This window comes from Rhinolophus sinicus, chromosome 1, assembly GCF_057876585.1.
Source record: "Rhinolophus sinicus isolate RSI-liver-muscle chromosome 1, RSI-T2T, whole genome shotgun sequence".
Classification (NCBI taxonomy): Eukaryota; Metazoa; Chordata; class Mammalia; order Chiroptera; family Rhinolophidae; genus Rhinolophus; species Rhinolophus sinicus.
Genome location: NC_142501.1, coordinates 145,894,461 through 145,920,636, shown reverse-complemented (window position 1 = coordinate 145,920,636; position 26,176 = coordinate 145,894,461). Strand labels below are relative to the sequence as shown.

At 36.2% G+C, this 26,176-nt stretch overlaps 1 protein-coding gene across 1 annotated transcript in view; it reads right to left on the bottom strand.

Moving 5' to 3' along the window:
* SPMAP2L (sperm microtubule associated protein 2 like) overlaps nt 1-26,176 on the bottom strand; it is a 43,068-nt gene that overhangs the window by 8,416 nt on the left and 8,476 nt on the right. The window contains exons 2-6 of the mRNA XM_019740090.3: nt 22,448-22,478; nt 14,260-14,325; nt 10,900-11,025; nt 7,351-7,488; nt 2,326-2,437 (exon numbers count right to left, since the gene is read on the bottom strand). Of these exons, the coding sequence (XP_019595649.3) occupies nt 2,326-2,437; nt 7,351-7,488; nt 10,900-11,025; nt 14,260-14,325; nt 22,448-22,478 (473 nt within the window). The remainder of the gene's footprint in view (nt 1-2,325; nt 2,438-7,350; nt 7,489-10,899; nt 11,026-14,259; nt 14,326-22,447; nt 22,479-26,176) is intronic.

Sequence of the window (26,176 nt, the reverse complement as noted above, 5' to 3'; positions counted from 1 at the left end):
TGTTAATGTACATGGTTGAGGTAAAATACTTTAAAAAGAAATCAAATTTAATATATTTATAAATACAGGTTAAAGTACTTGAAGGTATTTAATTGTTTGAAAAACCAAACCAAATATTATTCAGGACTCTTAAAAATCATTGTTAAGAACTGCTAGAATTAGAAATAGAATAATACAACTTCCAAGCTAAACTTAAATTTAAAGTCTAAGAAAGAAACAGATTTTTTTTTAATTTGGAATTTTAAAAATTGACTATTAGTTATTTAAGTCAAGAGCATACCTCTGAGCAGTCTTTTCTGCATTCAAAAACCACACTCAAGGATACCAAAAAGACTAAATCATTGGGTGTGGCAGCTTTTTTTTCTTAAGTGGCTATAAATTCCTTGCCACTTCTCTCATCAAAAGGTGGAGTTTGTGTACCTGCCCCCTTGAATCTGGCCAGACTTGGACCTGCTTCAATCCACAGATTATGACTGCAGTGACATTATGTGACTTCCAAGGCCAAATCGTAAAATAACATACAGCTTCTACCTGGTTCTTTTAGAATGCTCATCCTTGGGAGCTCCATTTTAGGATGTTACTTCTCAGAATAGGGCTGCCATGCTGAGAGACGTCTAAGCCACATGGACAGGCCATACACAGGTGCTCCTGTAGAAACTGAGTCTAGCCTTCAAGTCATCCCAGCCGAGGCACCATCAATAGGTATTGTGATGATTGAATGTTCATGTCCCCCTCATCCAAAATCCATATGTTGAAGCCCTAACCCCCAATGTGGTGGTACTAGGAGGTGGGGCCTTTGGAAGGTAATTAGATTTAGATGAGTTCATGAAGATGGAACCCTCCTAATGGGATTGTTTCCTTATAAGAGGAAGAGAGATCAGAACTCTCTCTGCGTGCACACAAAGCAGAGGTTATGTGAGCACACAGCAAGATGGTGGCTGCCTACAACTGGGAATAGGGCCCTTGTCAAGAACAGAATATGCTGGCACCTTGACCTTGGATTTCTCAGACTGCACACTGTTGTGTAAGCCACCCAGTCTGTGGTGTTTTGTTAGCAGCCTGAGATGACTAAGACAGGTACAAAGGAGCCTTAAGATGATTCCAACCCCCTACCACTTCAGACACTTGAGCCATTAGAAATATCCCAGCTGAGACCCCAGGCACCATGGAGCAGAGGCAAGCCTGCTTGCCTGGTCAGAATTTCTGACTCATAAAATCCTTGAGCATAATAAAATGGTGGTTGTTTTATGTCACTAAGTTTGGGGGTGGTATGGTTGTGAAGCAACAGATAACCAGATCAGAACTTCAAAGGTGAGTTCTCTGTATTGGTTTTAGATGATCTAGAATTTGTTTTTTGAGAATTTAAATACCTTAGATTTAAAGGTATTAATGATATTGCCAGCAGTTAAAAAAAAGAAAGAAAGGACACTGGTAGTCCATGGCATGCGGTGGCAAAACAGAAAGCAAGACTGGGTGGTAAGCAGCAGAGAACATTTTAGTAAAATGAAGAAGTGTAGAGGGGTTGGTTGGTGGCTTTTAAGTGCACTTGAGAAGTTGAGGAAAGACATGATCAGCTCCAGCCTTTAAATTCCCACCTCCAAGTGTAGGTAAGAGACCAGAAAGTTTTTGTGACTTACCTAAAAGAAACCCTTATCTTCTGTGGTTACAGGGATGAAAATTCTGAAAACTAAACCCAAAATCTAATTCTGCAAGTGGGTGAATTACAGTGCACATTGAATTGCCAAACTTGTATGGTCTCTTCTATTAAAGTTAGGGCAATAATCAGGAAGAAATGGGACCTTGAAAATTAGAATGGAGACACACATGCAGATTCGAATGAAGTTGGGAACTATAAACCCCTAAGCACTAAGTATTCCTTACCAATTGAATCAGCTCTTCTTCCCCTGTCTGAAGAGGTTAGACTCGCCTTGCTTGAAGAAACTGTAATGGCTTCCCTTGAAGTAAATACCTTCCAGGGAACTGCTGACCTACCCCTACTATATGTCTCATTGCTTCTAGATCTATAACCAGACCCCAGTTCTAGGTGCCATAACAGCCCTCCATAGACTTCTGCATCAGCTCCCCTAATTGCTTAAGGTCTGATTCTATATTACTCATAGTGGTTCTGCTTCTCTGGTCAAATCCTAATTGATACATGAGGCTCAGAGGAGGTAGTCAGAAAATTCATTTGATGAGAAGAGAAAATAAACAGGAAGACAAGGAAAACACACACCTAGAAATAAGAGGGGAGCGTGTTATGGCTACAAACATGTTACGTGGTACAAAGTCAATCAGAAACTGTTTCTTTCACATGGATCTACTTACACTTTTGGGAGGAACATAGTTTGGATTTGTGCCTTTGGCTTTTGAGAGTTGTAATATCCGGGGAGAAGGAGCAGAGATTTGAAGAGCATCTTTTAAGTGATCACTGAAGGACCTATATGCAAACGGAACATAAAATATTATAATCATTGGAGGAACAACAATTACATTTTCCCATTGCTATTATATAAGCAATCTCCAAAGCAATATATATATATATATATATATATATATATATATATATATATATATATATATATGATATTATATATATGGCTTCTATCTTAGAAACATCTTTTCCCATAATTATCAGACTGGTGTTTCCCAAATTATTTTTTTACTGTGATCCATAGTAAGGGCATTTTATATTGTGATACAGTATATCTAAGTCTGCGTGTGGGTATCTGAAACAAAATTATCATGAAACAATGCCTGCCTTAGGTAATATATTCTGATTTTTAAAATTTCATTAAAAGAAAAACTGGAATTGATTTCATGATCCACTGATGGGTTGAGACCTGCAGTTTAAAAAACATTATTATTAGCTGTAATAGTTTTATGTGGATCCCTTAAGATTTTCTATATATATAAAAAAATCATGTTATCTATGAGTAGAGTTAGCTTTACTTTTTCCTTTCCAACCTGAATGCCTTTTCTTTTCTTGCCTAATTTCCCTGACTAGAATCCCCAGTATGATGTTGAATAGAAGTCGTGACAGCTGACATCCTTGTCTTATGCCTGATCTTAGGAGGAAAGCATTTAGTCTTTCACCATTAATTATGATGTTAGCCATGGGGTTTTTGTAGATGCCTTTTATCAAGCTGAGGAAGTTTCCTTCTATACCTAATTTGTTGAGCATTTTTATGAAAGTGTGTTGAATTTTGTCAAATGCTTTTTCTGAGATTATTGAGATGATGGTGTGGTTTTGTGATTTTTATTCTAGTAATTTGTTGTATTACACTGATTTTAATATGTTGAACCCTATATATTCTTGTATTCCTGGGATAAATCCAACTTGGTTATGATGTATAATTTTTTTTGTATGTTGTTGGATTTGGTTTGGTAGTGTTTTGGTGTGGATTTTTGCATGTATATTTAGATTTGGTAGTATTTTGGTATGCATTGTTACATATATATTCATAAGAGATATTGTCTCATTCTCTTGTCTTGTAATGGCCTTTTCTAGTTTTGGTACAAGGGTAATATAGACCTCATGGAATGAGTCCCATTTTTTTGAAAAGTCTGAAAGATTGACATTAGTTCTTCTCTAACATATAGAATTCATCAATGAAGACACCTGGTCCTGAGCAGTTCATGGAAAGTTTCCAAATTTATTCATTCAATTTCTTGGTGTAGGTCTGTTAAGATTTTATTATTGAATCAATTTCAATAATTTGTCTTTCTAGAAATTTGTCCACTTTGTTTACAATATCTAATTTATTGGCCATACAATTGCTCATAGTGATCCCTTACAATCCATTTTTATTTCTATAAGGTCAGTAGTGACCCTTCTTTTGTAAATGACCCTTAGAAAGGGCCCCTCTTTCTTCCTTGAATTTAGTAATTTCAGTCTTCTTTTTGTCTTGGTCAGTCTAGCCAAAGGTTTGTTTTGTTGATCTTTTCAAAAAACCAACTTTTGATTTAACATTGATTTTCTGTTTTTCTAATTTCTATTTCATTTATTTCCACTCTAATCTTTATTATTTCCTTCTTTCTGTTTGTTTTAAATTAGTTTGCCTTTCTATTTGTAGTTTCTTAAGATGGGAGATTAGGTTATGATCTGATATCTCTTTTCTTTTTTATGTAGGCATTTACAGCTAAAATTTCCCACTACTTTAGCTGCATATCGTAAATTTTCATATGTTGTGTTTTCATTTTATTAATATTAAAGTGGTTTCTTCTTTGACCCATTTTTGTTTAGGAATGTATTTAATTTCAGTTACTTATTTTTAAGTTTCCAAATTTTCTTCTATTGGTTTCTAATTTCATTCCATTGTGGAATGAAACTAATTTTCTTCTATTGTTTTCTAATTTAATTCCATTGTGGTCAGCAAACTGATTTTATATGAATTCAATTTTTAAAAAATTTATTGAGACTTGTTTTATGACATAATATATGATCTATAATAGAGAATGTTCCATTTGAGAAGAATGCATATTCTGCTATTGTTGGGTGGCATGTTTTAGAAATATCTGTTAGGTGTAGTTGCTTTATAATATTGTTCATGCCTCCTATTTCCTTGTTGATATTCTGCTTGTTATTCTTCCCATTATTGAAAGTGGGGTATTGAAAAATCCAACTATTATTGTTTACTTGCCTATTTCTTCAATTCTATCAGGTTTTGCTTAATCTATTTTGGGGTTCTGTTGTTAGGTGCATACATATTTGTAATTGTTATATTTCCATAATGGATTGACAATTTTATTATTATAAAATGTCCTTCTTTGTCTTTATATTTACCTAAGTAGTTAATTCTATTGGTGCCCTTTGTTTCTTTATGTGGATTTTAGTTATTGCCTAGGTTCCTTTCATTTTAGCCTGAATGACTACCTTTAATATTTATTGTAAAGCAAATCTGCTGGCAATGAATTTTGTTTTTAATTTTTCTGGAAAGGTCTTCGTTTCTCCATTTTTGTTGGATAGTTTTGTTAGATAGAGTATCCTTGGCTTTTTTTTTTTTTTCCTTTCAGTTCTTTAAATATGTTATCCCACTGCCTTCTTGCCTCTATGGTTTCTGATGAGAAATCACCTGTTAATCTTATTGCAGATCATTTGTATGTAATGAGTCACTTCTCTCTTGCTTCTTTCAAGATTCTTCGTCTTTGGCTGTGGACAGTTTGATTATAGATTTCTTTGAGTTTATCATATTGGAGTTTGTTGAGTTTCTTGGATGTGTAGATTAATGTTTTTCATCTAATTTGGGAAACTTTGGATATTATTTCTTCAAATATTCCTTCCGCATTTTTAGCTTTGTCCTCTTTATGAGATTCCCATCATGGATATGTTGATACTCTTGATGATGTCCCACGGTCTATGAGGGTTTCGTTCACTTTATTTCATTCTTTCTGTTCCTCAGACTTGATCATCTCAATTAACCTATTTTTAAGTTGGTTGATTCTTTCTTCTGATTTGCTCAAATATGCTCTTGAGCCCTTGTAGTGAATCAGTTAAACTATATACCAAAAAATTCATGTAGTACACTTATTGGTGAGCCCTGTGTGTCTTCACTAAGCACTTGCATCCCCTCCCAACACAATTCTAACAATCTTGGTTATCTGTTTCCAGTGCACAGAAAATCAGAAAAGAGGCTGGTTAGAGAATATTCCCCCCAACAAAATGTTTCAACACTCAAGGGCATTTCACTTATATGAAACATCAAACTCAGGTGTCTCAAAAAGTGGTGACAGATAAATAAAGTATTCCCCTGATATATACAGAGAGTGCCCCCCAAAAAATGTATATACATTTTAAGAAAGGGAAAAAAGCTATTAAAAGTGTAATACTTAATATATATCAATAACAAAAGATTAATACAAGTCATATATATATACATGTTTTTGGCACCCCCAGTATATATCAAATATATACCAAATTTATAAGTATATTTTAAGTAAATTAGCAGATTTTGTTGAATCTATGATAAATAAGCAAATGAAGAAATTTTATGGGAGAAACTGGGTCTCTTTTGCTGGATTCTAAAATGGAAAAAGACTTAAGTTGTTCAGTTCAACCTATCTCTGAATGTAGCAATCTTTACTAAAAATCCATGTAAAGTCATCATGCCAGTCTGTGCTTGAACAATTTCAGGAATTGGATTGGAGATGGCAGTTGACTTTTCCTGATAAATGTTTCCTTTACTGGATAGGTAGCTAGTCAGAAAGATTTTCCTACACTTAGCTGTCATCTGCTGCTCTGTAACTTCCTTAGTCTACTTCCAGTTCTAAGGGCAATATAAAGTACTTTTACTTCCACCTCCACTTCCTCTTTCAGATGCTGACCCTTTAAACATTTGAACACAGCTATCATTGATTCCTTGGTCTCTTCTCTAAGATAAATATGTCCTTTCTCCTATTTTTTATATAACACAGTTTCCAGAAAACTCACCATCTCATTCATCTCTTTCTGAATAGTCTCAAATTTATTATCAGTTTCTTAAGGTCCACCCTCCATAGATGGACACATACACCTGAGGTGTTCAGACTAAGCTACTGTTTTATCAGTAGTATTATCACCTTCCTGTAATTGTACACTGTACATATTCCACTAATGCAATCTAACATTTTTCCAACAACTGCATCACAATTGTAGCTCCCTTGTGGAAGATATCTCCTAAGCTGTCTTTTAAAGACAAGGAGAAATTCAGCATTCAGAGCAAAAGCAAGATCATGTGCAAAGCCACAGAGGTGAACATCAAGTTCTATGAATTGCAAAAACCTATAATTTTTTATTTGCATATTTCCTTTTTTTTATTTATTTTTTTATTGGGGAAGGGGAACAGGACTTTATTGGGGAACAGTGTGTACTTCCAGGACTTTTTTCCAAGTCAAGTTGTTGTCCTTTCAATCTTAGTTGTGGAGGGCGCAGCTCAGCTCCAGGTCCAGTTGCCGTTGCTAGTTGCAGGGGGTACAGCCCACCATCCCTTGCGGGACTCGAGGAATTGAACTGGCAACCTTGTGGTTGAGAGCCCACTGGCCCATGTGGGAATTGAACTGGCAGCCTTCGGAGTTAGGAGCAGGGAGCTCCAACCGCCTGAGCCACCAGGCTGGCCCTGCATATTTCCTTTTAATTGGCTGACAATGGTAAGTTTAATGTGAATTTTAGCTTCCCTATAATTTGAGTCAAATGTACTTATTGGTGAAGATCTTCTGATTACCTACAATTGCTTAAAATATTCAATTTTTTCACCTGACCTGTTGAAACACAAATGGACTTTTAGCTTATGAAACTATATATACTAAAATATGAAAAGTATTCTGACATTTAACCAAATTAGATTAGAATTTATAGAGGGTCTCAAGATACTCTACCTATTTATTACATGCTCTTTCTTGAATCTGTTGGGCTGTGCCAGCTTCTGCATCCTTTGGGAAGGTTTTCTAAGCGGTACAGGAGAAGGGATCTCCCAGATTACAGACGCTCTACCACAGCTGTAATAATATTGAGCCCTACAAATTGTAGAGGAGAAAAGGAGTGAAACAAGCAGAATTCAAATTATCATAGTAATTTCCAACATTGACCCCCAGGTCTAGGGGAGTGGGCATGACAGTTTACCTCTTTACTGCTGAGCTACTTTCTACATAGGAAGAAATTAGAAATGGTTACAGCCATCAAGTTTTCAGCTAGCTTCTAATATCCTATTCCAAAACAGACAATTTTCCACAATAAATAAACTGCATTTTCTAAACATTTTCTAAACAAAAAATATACTGATGGAAAGAGAAAATGTGCTGCTTTAAAACCAAATAATTTCTTTAACATCTATATAGATAAATATTTTCACAAAAGAAATTTAAAAAATATTTTCACTATATTTTTAGTTAATAGAATGAATTACATTGATGCTTTCCTTTGTGAAAAAGAACTCAGAATTTAGGAATAAATTCTACTTGATCATGGTGTATAGATTATTTAATCATTATTGGGTTTTGTTAATTAAGATTTTATTTAGGATAAATCATATTGTTCTTCTTATCACTTCAATCTTTTCTTAATCAAAGTATATCATCAGTGGAAAAGAAAGTGATATTGACTACTTCAGACCCGCTGTTAACTCAGATTGCAGTTCCACTTCTGCTTCTATTATTTTCCAAATGACCTTTGCTCTGTTAGAAAGTTCATGGATGTGGATATGTATCCATCTGCCCAGGCCTCTGTCTGTTGGTTGCTAATGTAAGCCTGGGTCTGTGTTTAAGCCTGTATTTCCTTCGCTTTCAAACACCGAGCCTTGAGGCCTGGCCATACACCACACATCTGCTTTCAGGGGGTTTGAGATTGCACAGCCCAGGTTTCATTGCCTGACTAACTCAGCTACCCTCACCCACATACATAGACAACCTCAAACAGGTAGAGAATCTCTCATTCTTACCTGGGATTAGCCCTTTTCAGGAAATGGCAGTTCTGTTTGGGAATTAGAGATAGAGAAGGAAGAGGTGATTTTGTACAATGGGGCACTTTGGAGAGAACAGACTCACATAAGGAGGGTGGGAGTGAGCGAGAGGAAGGGGTGAGTAGGCAGCCAATGAGCATCACACAAAGGCAAGATATATTGCAAACTAGGGCAAAAGGTAGAGGCCCAGACAGGAGATGAAAGGTACAAAAAAGAAGATGGGAGGACACCTGTTACTCGACATTCTCTCAGGTGGCAATGGCAAACACTAAATGCCATGACTATATGTACTGACCGTAATACTTATGCCTTATGCTGCCAACACCTAGAAGTACATGAGTGAGATGGAGAAAATAATACATTTTATGGTTGTTATGAAGATTAAATAAGAGATGTATAACTCATTTTACAAATTAAAAAGCACTATTCAAATAAGATTTTATTATTAACCAATTTATATATTAATGTGAAATTTTATGTTTACATATTTTTCTGTTTATAGATATTACATATTAATAGAATGTATGGCTGCCGTCTTTATATGATTCTCCCCTGCTACAGTCATCCACACACCCAAGTCTCACAATTCCATTAAGGCAGCGGGTAGTCTCAGTTTCCACCTAAAGAAACTAGAAAAAGTAGAGCAAATGAAACCCAAAGTAATCAGAAGAAAGGAAATAATAAAGATCAGAGCAGAAATCAAAGAAAAGCAGAAAAGCATAGAGAAAATTAATGAAACCCAAAATTGATAAACCTCTAGCCAGAATGATTAGCCAAAAAGAGAGAAGGCACAATTTACCGATATCAGGAAGGAGGGGGGAATCATCACTAGAGATTGGACAGATATTAAGAGGAAAATAAGAGAATGTGTGGGCAATGTGTGGACAATTTTATGCCAACAAGTTTTAAAACTTAGATGAAATGGATAAATTCTTTGAAAGACACTCACTACCTCTACTCATTCAGAAAGAAATAATCTGAATAGCCCCTGTCAAGAGTTTAGCTAAGCTATTCCATAGTACTGCCACTTTGGCATCCATGTTGTTTGGCCAAGTGGCCCGCAGTGACAAACTGACTCTAGTCCCTCATACAAGCACATGCCCTAAATAGCAGCTCACCAAGTCACAAGTAAATACAAGTTCCTGATATGACTACCCAACAGCCCTTGGACTAGCAATCTCCCTTGACTCCCAATGCTTTCCCCTTATGTAGCCCTTAAATAAGACCCCTGAAGAGCTCATCTAAAATCCACTCTTTTGGTTTGAATTGACCAACCTGGCCTTAGCCCAGCAACTCCAAAGCACTCTACCCACAGACCTTAATAAAAGCCTGTGTCCCAGGTTCTGCCTTTCTCTGTCTGGAACTCTGCTTTAACCTGCCCTTGAGGCATGCTAGGCCCTTCCTCTAGGACCTGTGAATAATAAACTTGTCTATTTCATTTCCCTTTATGGTCTATCATTGAACTGCACTTCACCATCGGGCACCCTGTGCTCCACTTCACAAGGGTTAATTTGACAAATTCATAACAGCTTTATATCTGTTAAATAAATTGAATTTATAGTTGAAATCCTTCCCACCAAAAAACTCCAGGCCTAGATGACTTCATTGGTAGAATTCTATCAAATATATAAAGAAGAAATACATGCCAATTCTATACATTTTCCAGTTCCTTCCATAAGGACAGCACTACCACAAAGACATTGCAAGAAAACTACAGGCCAATATCTGTTTACATATGTCTATGGCGGCTTTCCAATCTAATGGCAGAGTTGGGTAGTTGCAACAGAGATTTTTGTGGACAACTATGTATCGGCCCCTTCCAGAAAAAGTGTTGGCTTTTGACTAAAGTTGTATATTGAAAGAGATAGAGAAATAGCCACCTCAATTATCCTGGAAACCAAACTTCAGATAAATAATGGTATTTTTACCTTTTTCTTTACTTTGATCTCCCTCTCTGCCTGTACCTGTCCCCTGTCCACCCCACCCCCAAAGTCTTTCCTCAAAGAGCCAACCAGCAGAAAGCCTAGTCAAAAAACATGTGCTAAAAACAAATTGGCAATGGGCATCAAATGCTTTTAGATGCCCTAATTAACTCATGGCAATCAAGCTCAGGGGTGGTATACAAAATTCATAAAGTTTCATGAACAAATAAGTTGATCCACAACAGTGCTATATATGGTACATATGCTTGCATAATACTCTTACTTTATTAAAAAAAATAGTAGGAATACTGGTAAGTCAAAAAAAACATTATAAAATATAAAACAAGTCTGCAATAGCTAAATATATCCAGATCTTGCTCTGGAAAAGTTTCATGATAGCATCAGATGGGAAACAGATACAGAATCCCTAATCCTCAATAAATTTTGATTATAGGGCTATTTATGGCTTTTAGATAAAAGGGCTGGGTTCTGTGTTCATTTTCCCTAGAGACTCCCGAAAAAGTAACCTAATAACATACAACATTAACCTGTTAGGTACATGTTGGTAGACTTCCTTGGGCTTGGCAAGGTTCTCTAATCTTTTGTTCAGCTGAGCCTTCAAAACACTCCGGGTAATAGGGCGAATAGGATCTTGATTTCCCCAACACAGTCTTCTGTTTAAAAGCAGAAAAAATAAAATGGTAAGAAATTCACTGTTAATGGACATCTTAGAAATGGCTCTTGATAGCTCCTCTACTGATTTTAATTCAGTTTAAGAACTATCTCTATTTCAGAATTTTAGAATTTTCAGGCATCAGAAGCAGATAAACTACTCACACAAGTTAGAATAAAATTTACTGTCTTAAAATGTGGTTACCAAAACTGAACCTACTAGAGATAGTTCTGTTTCTGCCAATTATGTAATTGACACTATAATTTATAGTCAGGTCAACGTAAAATGGGCATGTCACCTCTCTACACTGTGCTCTCACTTTGGGTGATGCACTGTACCAGGTGGTCAGAGAATAAAAGAGTAACAGTAGTGACTATCATTTGTGGAAGACGTACTATGGGCCAGGCTCTGGGCTGTGCTTTAGAGACATCAGATCATTTAGTCTCCACAGCCCTGTAAAGTAGGGATGATTACTGTGCAGGTGCTGAAGAGAAAAGGAGGAAACAGTCCAGGATTAACCTTTAAAGGCTCCATGGAAGACAGTAGAAGGCACAGAATGCCAGAAATGAGGCCCATTCCACGTTGGGGTAACCATGAGAAATGAGAATAACCAAACATTGTGCCAGGCATGTTTGGGCAGAAGCAGAAAGTCGTGTTGGGAGTAATTAAGTAACATTGCTGGAATGGGTGGGGAAGACAGAAGAAGGCCTGGAAGGCCTGGCGGAGGAGTCAGAAAAAGGTACCTCAGTAACCTGACTTTGCACATGGCTGTGTCTGCCAGCTAATTGAGCTTATCCCTTTAAAATGCCCCAGGTGTTGTTTTTTTTTTAATTCTGCCTATATTTTTGTATATAATCTTTCTGTTTCTACTTCGTAAGCATCAGCAAGTCACTATTAGAAATGTTTATTAATCAAATGTCCTCACCCCCTACATTCTGCTGATTCCTTTTCCTATGACTCAAATCTGCTGATTCCTCATCATCCCCGTTGCTATCTCCCTTGTCCAGATCCCATCATCCACACGCTTTTCTCTGTACCACGGCCAGAGTGATCTTGCTAAACTCCAGTCTGATCAAATCATTCCCTTGTTTAAGACACTTCAAAGGTTTCCATTCCCAACTCCTCACTGTGGCTTACAGGGCCCTCCACAATTTGACAAAGACCACCTGCCTCTCCAGCCTATGTATTCGTCTAGGTGAGAGATTGTGTCTTAATCTTTTGGAGATCTCCCCTTGCACAGTTTAGTGCTGTACACAACAGGTGTTCAATCGTGGTTTGATGAATGAACAGACGGTGAAAACTGAGAACTCACCTGATGGTGATGTAAAGCAGAGATTAGAGAGGAGGGAATGACTGAGGGGAGAATAAGAAGCTAAAGCAGAAGTTTGTGTCCTCACGTGGTGGAAGGGGTGAGGGAGCCTCTGGGGTCTTTTATAAGGGGCACTAATCCTATTCCTGAGGGCTCCACCTTCATGATCTCATCGTCTCCCAAATGTCCCACCTCCATTACCATCACATTGGGCATTAGATTTCAAAACGTGCATTTTGAGGGGACATAAACATTCAGTCGTTATCATCTGATAAAGGACTGGTATCCAAAATATACAAAGAACTCTTAACATTCAACAAAAAAATAAACAACCCAATTAAAAAGTGAGCAAAAGGTCAGAACAGACACTTTACCAAAGAAGATATAAAGATGGCAAATAAGCATATGAAATATGCTAACATCATGTCATTAGGAAGCTGCAAATTAAAACAATGAGATACCGTACATACATATTAGAATGGCTAAAATACAAAAGGCTGACAACACCAAATGCTAGTGAAGATATGGAGCAACAGGAACTCTCATTAATTGCTGGTGGAAATGGTACAGAGACATTGGAAGACAGCAGTTTGTTACAAAGCTAAATACATTCTTATTAGATGATCCAGCAATTGTACTCCTAGGTATTTACCAAGTGAGTAGAAAACTTATATCTACACAAAGTCCTGCCACAAATGTTTATAGCAGCTTTATTTATAATTGCCAAAAATTAGAAGCAACCAACATGTTCTTCGATAGATGAATGTATCTGTGGTAGATCCAGATAATGGAATATTATTCAGCAATAAAAAGAAATGAACTCTCAAGATAAAAAGGCATGGAGGAAACTTTAATGCCTATTCTAAATGAAAGAAGCCAGTCAGAAAAGATTACACATTGTATGATTCCTACTATATGACATTCTGGAAAAGGCAAAATGATACATACAGTAAAAAAGATCAGTAGTTGGCAGGGGTTTGGAGAGGTGGAGAAGGAAAGAAATGAACAGGTGGAGCACAGGTAATTTTTAAGGCAGGGAAACATTCTGTTTAATACTGTAACGGTGGATACTTGACATTATGCATTTGTCAAAACCCATAGAAGAGTGCAACATAAAAAGTGAACCCTAATGTAAATTATAGACTTTAGTTAATAATAATAGTATCAATATTTGTTCATCAACTGTAACAGTTGTGCCACACGAATGCAAGATGTTAATGATATTGGAAACTAGAGGAGTGGATGTTCATACAGAAACTCTCGTGTTTTTGCTCATTTTTCTATAAACCTAAAACTGTATTAAAAATAGAGTTATTAATTTTGTTTTTAAAAAGCAATAGTAGAGTAGAAGAAAACAACGACAGAAAAATTCAGGCTTTGCTTAAGAGCTCAAGAAGAAGAAGAGGAGTTCTGTGGCCAACGGTGGAAGGACAATGGGTCGAGCAGGCTGGGGATCCAGAGGACAGGTGTGCCCCAGGTGGGCTTAGGGACAGCACTAACAGCGGTTAGAAGCAGCCACCTGAAGGATGGACACACAAGTTGCAAAGGAGTATAGAATAACACCGTAGGACGGTGGTTCTCAGACCTGTCTGCCTATGAGAATCATCTCAGGGGCTTTTAATAGTCCTGACATCTAGGCTGCACCCTGACCAAGTAAGTCAGGATTTCTGGGGATGAGACCCAAGCATCCATTTTAAAGGTCTCCGGATGGTTCCAACTTGCAGACAAATTTGAGAACCACTGACCTAGGGTATTGCTTTCATGTGTTGGCTCAACTGAGGTGACAATATTGGTTCAGTGGATGCAGTTGAGCAAAGAGGTAGATGCACATGGAATGCAGGGTTATTGGTCACCTGAGAATACTTACCTGTTTAATGTAAGGAACACGTCATCACAAACAAATACACGTATATGATATCGCCTTACCTATCTGGGTTTCCCCATTGTTTTTTAGGCCTAGAAAGATCTTGCAGTCTCTTCCTAGAAAAAAAACTAACAAATACCAGCTGATTAATTCAAAGAGCATGCTTAACAAATATGATTGCATTAAATGACTCCTGCTCAAAGAAATCCCATCTGAAGGGAGAAAATCAAACAAACCAGTGCCCTATTTGATGTGGTTTGAAGAGTCCTGAAAAGCTCAAAGTATTAAAAAATATTGTGGACCCCAAATTCTCACTTCTAGAATCATTAGTATATAGTACATAATGAAACAAAGACAATAAATATGCAATAAAACTAAGAGCATATTGTCTCCAGAAGATCACAGGTAAAATGCACACTTGTTAGTGGGAAAACCCCTTAATTTGCATATTAAGGTAAGTTGTAAATGGCTTGATGACACTGGATTCTGAAGAGATTATACAGATGAAATTCAGGCAGAATGTGTGGCTTTGGGAAAACTATGAAATAGGCAAAATATACTTCTGGTCCTTCTCACCCCCCGTTTCTTCCCTACTCTGCTCCCTTGGACCTTTCCTGATTGTTCTGAATCCACCTATAGAAAAGACTGTTCATGTTCCCCAAACATCCATGAGTTTCTCTACATTTCCCAGGCTCACTTGCAGTTGTCTGGAGCCATGTGCCTAGTTATGTCTAACTGCAGCAGAAGTGTCGGGTATCACCTCCAGGGCAATGCACTTAGGAGCTGGTGTGTCACCTCTATTTCTCTCTTTCCCTGTTGCAGTGACCCTGGAAGCCACATATTCTAGATGGCATAGCTACAAGATAGAGGGGTGCCAGCCAACTCACACTGGACTGTGACATGAGGAAGAAATAGACTTTTATACCATTAAGTCTTTGAGAGTTGTGTAGTTTGTTACTGTACCGTTGCCTATCCTATGCAGACTAATACACCACCTATATTACTGTAGTTCATATTATAATTATTTATGTACTTGCTTAAAGTTTAAGGGACCCAATAAATAGCAACCCTTTTTTGCCCACCACAATTAAGAACTAATTGAAAAATAGGCACAGGAGTTAGACGAATAGAATAAAAATACTTTCTCTATTATTGATAAAACTATATTGAAGAGAACAGTGTGGATCCCTGACATGCCTGAATTGAACTTTCCCCCCAGCTGCAAGCCTCCCCCTGTAGAGGCTGTTTGCTATGTGACAGAAAGCAGATCACAAAGATCAATCACTGTAGACAGACAGGTCCCAAAGAGAGAGGGATCAGAAGGGGTCAGTTCTTTCTCCCAATTCCATCAAACAGATGTCGCTTCCAACCCCTGGGGAGTCTAATTAAGGAATAAGGCAAGAGGCCAGGAGAATTACTCCAAGAAAGTGCTTCTATGAACAAAAAGGGAGGTGACCAGGAAAAGTATTCTGTCTCATACTTACCTGAACTCTTTTTCTTTTTTTAAGTTTCCTTTTATTAGTTTCAGGTGTGCAAAACAACTGATTAGACATTTACACCCCTCACAGAGTGATAACCCCCCTCCCAGTCTACTACCCCTTTGACATTGTATATAACTGTTACTATACCATTGACTATATTCCCTATGCTGTACTTTACACCCCGTGACCATACACATACATTTAATTATAGCTGACATTCAGTATTATTCTACATCAGCTTCAGGTGTACAGTGCAGTGGTCAGGCTTCTGCATAATCTATGAGGTGATCTCCCCGACAAGTCCAGTGCCCATCTGGCATCCTACATAGTCATTACAACATGATTGATTATATTCCCCACACTCTATTTCACATCCCCATGATTATTTTGTGACTGCCAATTTGTACTTTCTAATCCCTTCACCTTTTCCTCCATCCCCCAACCCCTTCCCATTTAGCAATCATCAGTTTGTTCTCTGTATCGCTGAGTCTGTTTCTGTTTTGTTTGCCATTTATTCTGGTCTTTAGATTCCACATATAAGTGAGATCATACAGTATTTGTCTTTCTCCATCTGACTTATTTCACTTAGTGTAATATTCTCTAGGTCCATCCACATTGTTGCAAATGATAAGATTTCATTCTTTTTTTATGGCAGAGTAATACTCCATTGTATAAATGTACCACAATTTCTTTACCCAATTGTCTATTGATGGGCATTTCATTTGTTTCCATATTTTGGTGAATAGTGCTGCAATAAACATAGGGATGCATATATTTTTTCGAATTAGTGTTTTCAATTTCTTTGGATAAACACCCAGGAGTGGAATTGCTGAGTCATAAGGTATTTCTATTTTTAATTTTTTGAGGAACCTCCATACTGTTTTTCATAGTGGCCGCACCAATTTGCAATCCCACCAACAGTGCATGAGGGTTCCCTTTTCTCCACATCTTCGCCAACACTTCATTGTTGATTTATTGATGATGGTCATTCTGACAGGTGTGAGGTGGTATGTCATTGTGGTTTTTATTTGCATTTCTCTGATGATCAGTGACGTGGAGCATCTTTTCATATGTATATTGGCCACCTGTATCTCCTCTTTGGAGAGATGTCCCTTCATGTACTCTGTCCATTTTTTAATTGGGTTGTTTTGTTTTGTTTTGTTTTGTTTTTTGGTGTTGAGTTGCATGAGATTTTTATAAATTTTGGATAGTAACCACCTTTTATCAGCTGTATCATTGGCAAACATCTTCTCCCATTTAGTAGGATAGCATTTTGTTTTGTTGATGGTTTCCTTTGCTGTGAAAAAACTTTGTAGTTTGATGTAGTCCCATTTGTTTATGATCTCTGTTGCTTCCCTTGCCTGAGGGGATATATCAGTAAAAATATTACTAAGGGTAAGGTCTGTAAGTTTACTTCCTGTATTTTCTTCTAGGAGTTTTATGGCTTCATAAAATTTAAGTTTCTTACATTTAAGTCTTTAATCCATTTTGACTTTATTCTTGTATATGGTGTAAGGAGGTGGTCCAGTTTCATTTTTTTGCATGTGTCTGTCCAATTTTCCCAGCACCATTTATTAAATAGCTTGTCTTTACCCCAATGTAAATTCTTTCTTCCTTTGTATCTGAGCTCTTTAATAGGGTCTACACTCTTTTTTATTTTTTACATTAGTTTCAGGTGTACAAAACAATGTAATAGTTAGACATTTACATGCCTCACAAAGTGATAACCCTCCTTCCCCCATCTACTACCCCTCTGACATCCTATGTAGCTGTTACAATTCCATTGACTCTATTCCCTATGCTGTACTCCACCTTGTGTGACCATAATATGTATGTATGTATGTATGTATGTATGTATGTATGTGCATATATATATATAATTATAGTTGACATTCAGTATTGTTCAGCTTCAGGTGTACACTGCAGTGATCAGGCATCTACACCATCCATGAAGTGGTCTCCCTAATAAGACAAGTGCCCATCAGATACCCTACAAAATCTTTACAACATTGTTGATTATATTCCCCAAATTGTCTTTCATGTCCCTGTGACAATATTGTGGTTACCGATTTGGGGTCTACACTTTTTATGTTAGACTAAGCCCTGGCCCTGGTGTCAGGTAAGATTCAGACCTGACACAGCACATGTAAACTCTTATGTGAAGACATGGCCTTCCTAATTAAATAGTTATTGATGCATCATGAAGCTCACTTCAGAAAGTGGGAAGAGAAAAGGGGTGAATAACAGGAACCCCCAGGATTGCACAGTCTCAAAACTGAGTCATCCACCCTGAAGATCAAGCTCAAATTCTTCCATCAGATGATCTATTTCCATGTTAGTTTCTGTTTATTTCATTCGCATTGCCCCTCAGCCTTCAGGAATGACTTCGTTGCCCCTTAACACCTTGCCTTAGCTGTCCTAGGGGAGTAATGCAAGTAAGGATTCTGTGCACACAACCAGGCCACAGTGTTTAAGGGGGGAGCAGCTCCCCTGGGGTCACTGTGGTGGGGGTAACAATCAATCTAGGGAACATGGAACACTTGATCCAACAATGATTCTCATCTAAGAGATTATTACTCCAGTACTAACATTGGAGATTCTAGGGTGTTTTTTTTATTTTCTGTTTTAAAACATTTATTTGTACTAATGTTTAGATACAGGAATGAGAGAGGGGGAGAGAGAGAGAGAGAGAAAGGGAGAAAGAATGGATTTATTATTTTAAAATGAACTGCTATTTTTTTATCCCTGATAAAGTTATTTAATTATCTGAGCTTTAGGTCATTTGTTCAGTAAATATTTATTGAGCACTTACTATGTACCAAGTAGTGTTCTAAGGCTGAGAGTACACTGGTGAATAACTAGACAAAAATCCTTGCCCTCATGTCAGGACAGAAAGACAATAAATGGAATCATATGGTGTTTGTCTATCTCTGCTGAGTTATTTCACACAACATAATACCCTCTAGGTCCATCTATGTTGTTGCAGATGGCAAGATTTCATTTTTAAAAAAATTTCTTATGGCTGAGTAATGTTCCATTGTACATAGTACCACTTCTTTATCCATTTATCTACTGATGGGCACTTAGGTTGCTTCCATATCTTGGCTATTGTAAATAATGCTGCAATGAACATATAGATGCCTATGTCTTTTTGAATACCATGTGATTTCACTTATATGTGGAATCTAAAAGACATGAATAAAAAATAAGCAAATTCATAGATACAGAGACTATGGTTGCCATATGAGAGTTTGGGAGGATGGGTGAAAGGGGAAGGGATTAAGAAGCACAAATTGGTAGTTACAAAATCGTCATAGGGATGTAAAGTAAAGCATAGAGGACATAGTCAATAATATTGTAATAACCATGTATAGTGACAGCTGGGCACTAGATTTATTGGGGTGATCACTTCGTAAGTTATATAACTGTCCAAATCACTGTTGTACACACGAAACTAATATAATGTATGTCAACTATAATTGAAAAATAAAAAATATTTTAAAAAGGAAGACAATAAATGAAATGAAATAAATACAGAGTATATTAGATGGTAATAAGAGCTATAAAGAAAAATACAGCAAGTAAAGGGTACAAGGAATATGTGTTAGGGAAAGGGTGGCAATTTTAAACAAAGTGGTCAAAAAAAGCATTAGTGGTCAATTTATATTTGAACAATGAGTACATATACAAAATTTCCAGGGACATATCACCCCATTCCAACAGAAATAGCAAGTGTAAAGAAGTATACCTATATGTTTGAAAAATAACAGGAGGCCAGTGTGCATATCTTCATCTATAAATGAAAATAACTGCGTCCACTTCAAAGGGTTGTGTGCCTAGCACATTCTAACCTTGGAGTAGGTACTCAATAATGTTACTTCCTTTTTCCTTTCTCACGTGCAGCACCTAGTATAATAGCTTGTATGTAGTAAATGTTCAGTAAATACTAATTGAGTTGAACTGCTATTTGTTTAAAATATAAACTTAGTTTAAGTGTCTTATAAGGGAAAATCATGGAACTATCAGTAAACCAGATAAAGCGATAGATACATTTAATATTGTTTAAGTTGTTTTACTGCTCAAGGAAGTTGCTAGATAAAATACAGGTTTGAAGACAGGAAGAATGGTACTTCACCTCCACACTCTTTCTCCCTTACATCATCTGGACTCTTCTAACTGCCCCCTTTCCAGTTGCAGCTAATCTATCTGCATTTTTGTCCCTGAGGACTCTGCTGCTTAATTCAAGAGTTCCCAGCCTAAAGTTTCCAAATTCTTAAGGGATCTATGAAGATAATAATAGGAGGCCACAACCTTTAGACTATTTCAAAAAGTCAAATGAAATCCTAGACCACCCACAGTCAAGCTGTAAGGCTACCCAAGATACCAAATTTGTTTCTGAAGTATATCATCGCCATGTTACTTCATGCTGACAGGAGACAGAGTAATAGCTGTATGTGTCCTTGATTATAAAACAAATGAACAAATGTCATTGTTTTGTGAACAACAACAAAAAAATCTTTCAAAACCTGAGATTGTGGTAGTGGGTATAGATAACCAAAACATTCTTTGGTTGTGAAACATTTGGGATCTGCTATGTGACGGATAGGATGCAACCCCAAGTAATGACTGTTAATCTCTAGAAACAATAAAGATACTGTCCATTGCCAGAAAAAGAAAAATCTGCATCCTGTTCAATAGAAGAATGGCTTTACCACGCAAGTACTGCATGAACCCTGCTGAGAGCCTGAGCCAACTTTCCAGGGAGGGTGGCTAGGTGGAGGAGAAAGAAAGCCATAGTGTAGACAAAACATCTTATATATTAATCCTTTCTAGTAAGTTAGACTGTGGTTTCCATCATCACCTCCAAGCCAAGGATTCCCTCATGACCTTTTCTTCACCAGATAAATAATGTTTTTTAATGTATGATTTTATATTAGACCATTGAAAGTTTCCTAGTTTATTCCTATAGGTACTTAAATTCGGTTGTTATTTCAATTGGAAATAATCTAATTAACATTTGCTAATTCTGTGTGGAGCTCTAACACCTTTCCTTTTCATTCACTTATTGTGCATTATGTCACCATAGCTACATCTCCAACCTACATCTCTTTATCTTACACAGGTTTCCCTTCTCTCTTGGGTATTGCATTACCTCACAATGTCTAGTCATGATCCTGTGCAAATACAAAAGAATGTGGTTGCAGGATTTAACTCTTGAAGGTAGAATTTAAAAAATGAGGATTACATTGCTGTCCTATGTTTTCATTGATAATTAGTCTCCTATAGTTTGCCTATAGCTAAGAGAGTTTTTGAAATCTTTATCTTGGGTGCAGAGCAATAAATATACATTTGTAAGGCAACAATTATGGAAATGATTTCAGGTCTGAACTGATGGGGTAATTCAAATAACTCTTTCAGCCAAACATTCTTTTATATTTAACTATTTTGCTTATTCAAAAAATATTTTCTTTCTTAACAATCAGGCCCAGAACATTTGTTTGACAAGAATTTTTTAGAGTATGGGGACAGGGATAGATAATAGGGCACCATTTCCTCATAGAATCAAACAAAATTAACAACCAAACAAAAGCAAGAAGTAGTATAACAACTACAACAACAACAACAAAGACTCCTCACAGTCTTTCTTTTTTTTTTAAGTATGAAGCTTACTAGGATTAAACGATTTCACTGTCTATTTAGCCACAGGAGAGTTTGCTCACTCAGCATACATTTATTTGAAGTAATGCCATATTTTAAGTGGACACTCAGTAATACTCAGTAAAATGTTAATTCTACCAGGTCATCTACTCAGCTACCATACAGCCTTCAGACAGTGAATATTATTTTCTCTCAGTAAAATCAATTTCATTATATCTGCACTATCGACTTCTCAGGATTCTTGTGAGGAAAAAAAAATTTAACTGCAAAGCATTACATAAAAATAAAGTAGCAATATATACTACCTGAAAGAAGAAAGGGAAAAAACAAACAAACTAGAAAGCACAATACACAGGAAATGCAAAATAAGTCTAAATAATAATAAATATAAACTTTAAATAATAATAAATATGAATGGTTTTAACCCACTTATTAAAAGAATGGATACTAATAAAACCTGGTATTATTTGTCATCTATATGAACAAATAATATGAGTCCTTGGTATTTCTCTTTAATGATTCTATTCTGTTACCTCTTCTAACTATATCTTAGCCAAACCAAGAGTAAATATCTATTTTCAGAAGGCATTATTTTGTATATTGTATGTATACACACACACACACACACACACACACACACACACACACACACACTTCTTTTATATAGAGAGGGAACTTTTTTGAAATTTCATTAGCTTGAATTAGAGGCAAGGGGGATTGGGATACATTGACCTGGAGATTCACAAAAATCTATGACAGGAGATTGTCAATGCAGAATCCCAAGGTTCAGTCCTAGTATGTAACACCTAGGCAAACAAGTAAAACACTGAGTGAATATAAGGAGAGTTCTCCTACATCTCAATCTTCCTCCCCTTCTCACTTCTTAATCACTTTCTCTCACTTCTTTCCTTTCCTCACAGGAGTTGTCATTAGAAAAGGGCCTTATGACAAAGGGAAAGCACAGGATTCTTCTCAAAACCCCCAAGATAGGCTGTCATTTCATATGCCCCAGATTGAGTCCGCCCCATCCAGAGAGGTTGGCCCACTAGTTAAAGTTTACCTATAACTACTTATAGTTATACGTAAAGTAGTACTATACCTATAGTCTTACCAATTCCTTACAAAGTCACAGGGACCAGGACCTGCAAAAAGAAAAGTAAAAGCAAAAATTAAATTCTGTAAGATTCAAAGATATGATAAAGGTAGCATCACAAATCAATGGAGAAAGGAGCTAGGAAAAATAACTATTTAGGGAAATGACCAAATTAAATCAAATATGTCACACCATGTACCAAAATAAACCACAGGTAAACTGAGGAGTTAAATATATTTTTAATTGAATTAGAGCAAAAATAAGAGAATATCTACTTAATCAATGAGTTAAAGGTGACAAAAGATATAGAGGAAAAATATAAATAGATTAAAGTATTTAAAACTTCAAACTTCTGTGTGTCAAAAGTTAAAACTTGAAGAGGAAATAAAAATTTGGAAAAATATTTGGCAACAAATATGATAAAGGTTTAATAGTCTTAATATTTGAAGAGTGTAAAAGTATAGATGAATAAGAAAAACACTAAGGTGGGTATCAAAAGTTAAATGGACAAAGTTCAAATACGAGTTCAAATACGAATACATATAAAAGGCTCATAAATATAAGAAAAAGTTCAAACTTGCTTATAATCAAAATGATGCAAATAAAAATGAGATATTTTGTAAACTATCAAATGAGCAACACATTTTTTGTAAAAAAAATGATGCTGGAAGAATAAGATGAGTACTCTTATGTACTGTGGGTGAAAATTTAAATTAGTACACTTTATGAAAAATAGTTTGGCAATATAAGACAGCAATGCTTATATTCCTTAATATAATTCTACTTCTAAAAATGTATCCTAAAGAAATAATTCCAGTGTTGGAAGATTTATGCACAAAAATGTTCATCTTTAACAGTGGAAAACTGGGTACATCTGAAAGGTCTCAAACAGAAGAAATGGTTAAGCAAATTAAAAATTATGTTTAGAAGGAGTTTTTTTTTTAATTTGGGAAAATGTAGGAGATCATACAGGCCAACTTATCCAAATGCCTATTATAACAGGCCTCATAATGACAGATTGTTCCTGACAATTTCTTCTCAGGAGTTTTTAATCACATCTGAGAGTTTTGAAATATTTTCTACCCTCTGGAGTGCTTTGGGTAAAGGAAAGATGGCTGTGCTCTGGCATCAGACAAACATGGCTCGAACCCCAGTTTCGTTACTTAGTTGTACAATCTTGGGCAAATTACTTAACTTTTCTGTGACTCAGTTTCCCCTTCTCAGGTAGGTAGGTGTTTGTAAAGATAGTGATATATCTGCAAAGCACCTTGCATATAGTAGATGCAAATAGTATATGAATTATTGCATTACAATTAGTAGTTACAACTTCAGTGTATCAATGGCTTCAATCGAGTGTAGGAAACAGCTATCAGGTTTCTCCTATGGGCAACAAGGATGGAATCAGACCACGTGGAACCAAATCCTGGCTGTAACCTCTGATCGTGGGCAAGTTTACTGAGTATTCTGTGCCTTAGTTTTCTCATGGTCTTACCTCAAAAGGTTGTTGTGTGAAAGTTAAATAAGACAATACATGGAAAGCACTCTGCATAGTGCCCCAAACATAGGACATACACAATACATGCTAGCTATTATTAATCCTAGAAATTCAAGAATTAAGATTCTGCTTAAATTTTTGTGAAGAAGAAAACATTTGTTTATGTAACTGTTAAGTTTAAGCAATTGTTAAGGAAGCATTTACTAAGGGTTCCAACTATGAAAGTTAGTGAAATGAGAACTTAATTGTAAACACGTACTCATATGTATTTTCATTGGTTTATTTATGTATTTATACCCTCCCACCATTTCTAAAAAAATATTTGTTTGCTTACATAAACACATACACTACAATAGGGTATTATCTGTTCGAAGATGAAAAATTCAAAGACAGAAGTAGAAAAATAGTGGAGGGAGGAGGGAAAGAAAAATAAAATGAAACAAAGAAAAATGTATAATAAAGCCCAGTACAGTTGTAGCTGAGCATTTTATTATTGAAAGCAAAAATCACCAACTTTCCCTAATATTGAAATCTGAAAGAAATTTCTTGTGAAGTCTCAGTGGTGTTATACAGGCATAAAATACATTATCAGACTTGATAATGGAAGGGTGAAGAGAATCCTATTTACTTACTTTTTTTCCTTTTTCAAACTTTACTCTTGATATATATCTCATAAAACCAAGTTAAATTTAAAAAATAGTAAGAAAGTTTCCAGTAAAGTACCACAAATGACTGAATATAAGACAAAATTTTCCCCAAAAATTATTCCTCAGAAAAAAGGAGGTTACCTTCTGTACAAGTTTTTACAAGAACTCATCTTATGAGGCATTTTCTCAATTACTTGATTTTCCCAACAAAGAACTAGTCAAGGAAAACATATTAGCTTGAAACAAGTTTTTAAAATGCTAGAATAAAATAATTATAGAGCTCTCCCTACAAAAATTAGTATTTAAGTAGAGGGGAGAGGTGAAAAAAATTATAACAGGTTTAGTAATTATGGGGGATATGATCATATAAGCCCAAATTTTGGATGTTGCTGTAAACAAGCTTTGAACATCATTTCAAAACGCAAAAAAGAAATACAAAACAAACAAAAAAATGACTGTATTGTGAAGATAAAAGTACACATACAGCGTGAAATTTTTTAAACAAGTACTTACTGTTATATTACATGAATGGGTTCTGATTGCTTGTAACATAATTTCCAGTGACAGCATCAAACATAGGTTCAAAAGAGGCCCTAGCTTACCCCTAATGAAATAATGGAATCTCTGCAATGAATGAGTCTGCCTGCTAAAATCACGTGACAAAAGTTGGATGGGGAACTTTGTAATAGAGGGATCAAGCTGACCTAACCTGAACCCACTCATCAATCTTAGAACCACTGCAAATGGGAGAGCCAGACAACATGTGCCTCGAATCGTGATGTAAGAAGAAATGCACACACCACCTATGAAAAATTCTTGTACTAAACGATTTACTCTGAATGTAAGCAAGACTTCTTTTAATCTATATAGTTTGCAAGAAATAGAGGAGCTAGAAGAACAACTTAAAGACATCATGAAAAACAAATCAAATTCAGAATATGGGATATTTTACCCAATTTTCCTAACAAACAGATGGTGTTTTAAAAAGGAAGAGAAGATAAAGGTGAGTGATGAAGAATGACAGAAGAGACATAACTCTGAAATGCAATGTGTGGCCCTTGTTTGATGCCTAATTCAAATAAACCAACTGTAAAAAACACATTTTGAGACAATTAGGGAAACTTAAGTATTTAGTAAAATAAATAACAGGAAGAAGCCCCTAAAGGATTTTGAGCAAAATGATGAATAGCATCTCCCTCTAAGAGATAATCCGAACACATGGCTCTATCATGCCCTTTACGTGTTTGTATTTTATTCTATAGCACATCACCACATTGCTCATGTTGCCTTGTCTCCAGCTAACAAATGGGATGACGGGGACCTGTGCTTCAAGGATGGAGAAGGCTGCCATCTGCTGGGAGACAGCATGATGGGAAAGCTGCTGGACCCCGATGGTGCTAAGGCTCTCCCACACTGGGAGTTCCGTTGCAAGTGGAAATTAAAGCATTTTACCTACAGCTTTTCAAACCTAGTTGTGTTTTGACATCAACTCCGTTGACTTTATTATGTCATCATTGCTTAGTCTTTGTTATACAAATAAAAATACTTTCTTTGTATTTAAAGAAAGAAATAAAGCATTTTGTAACATGATAGGAATATCAAAGT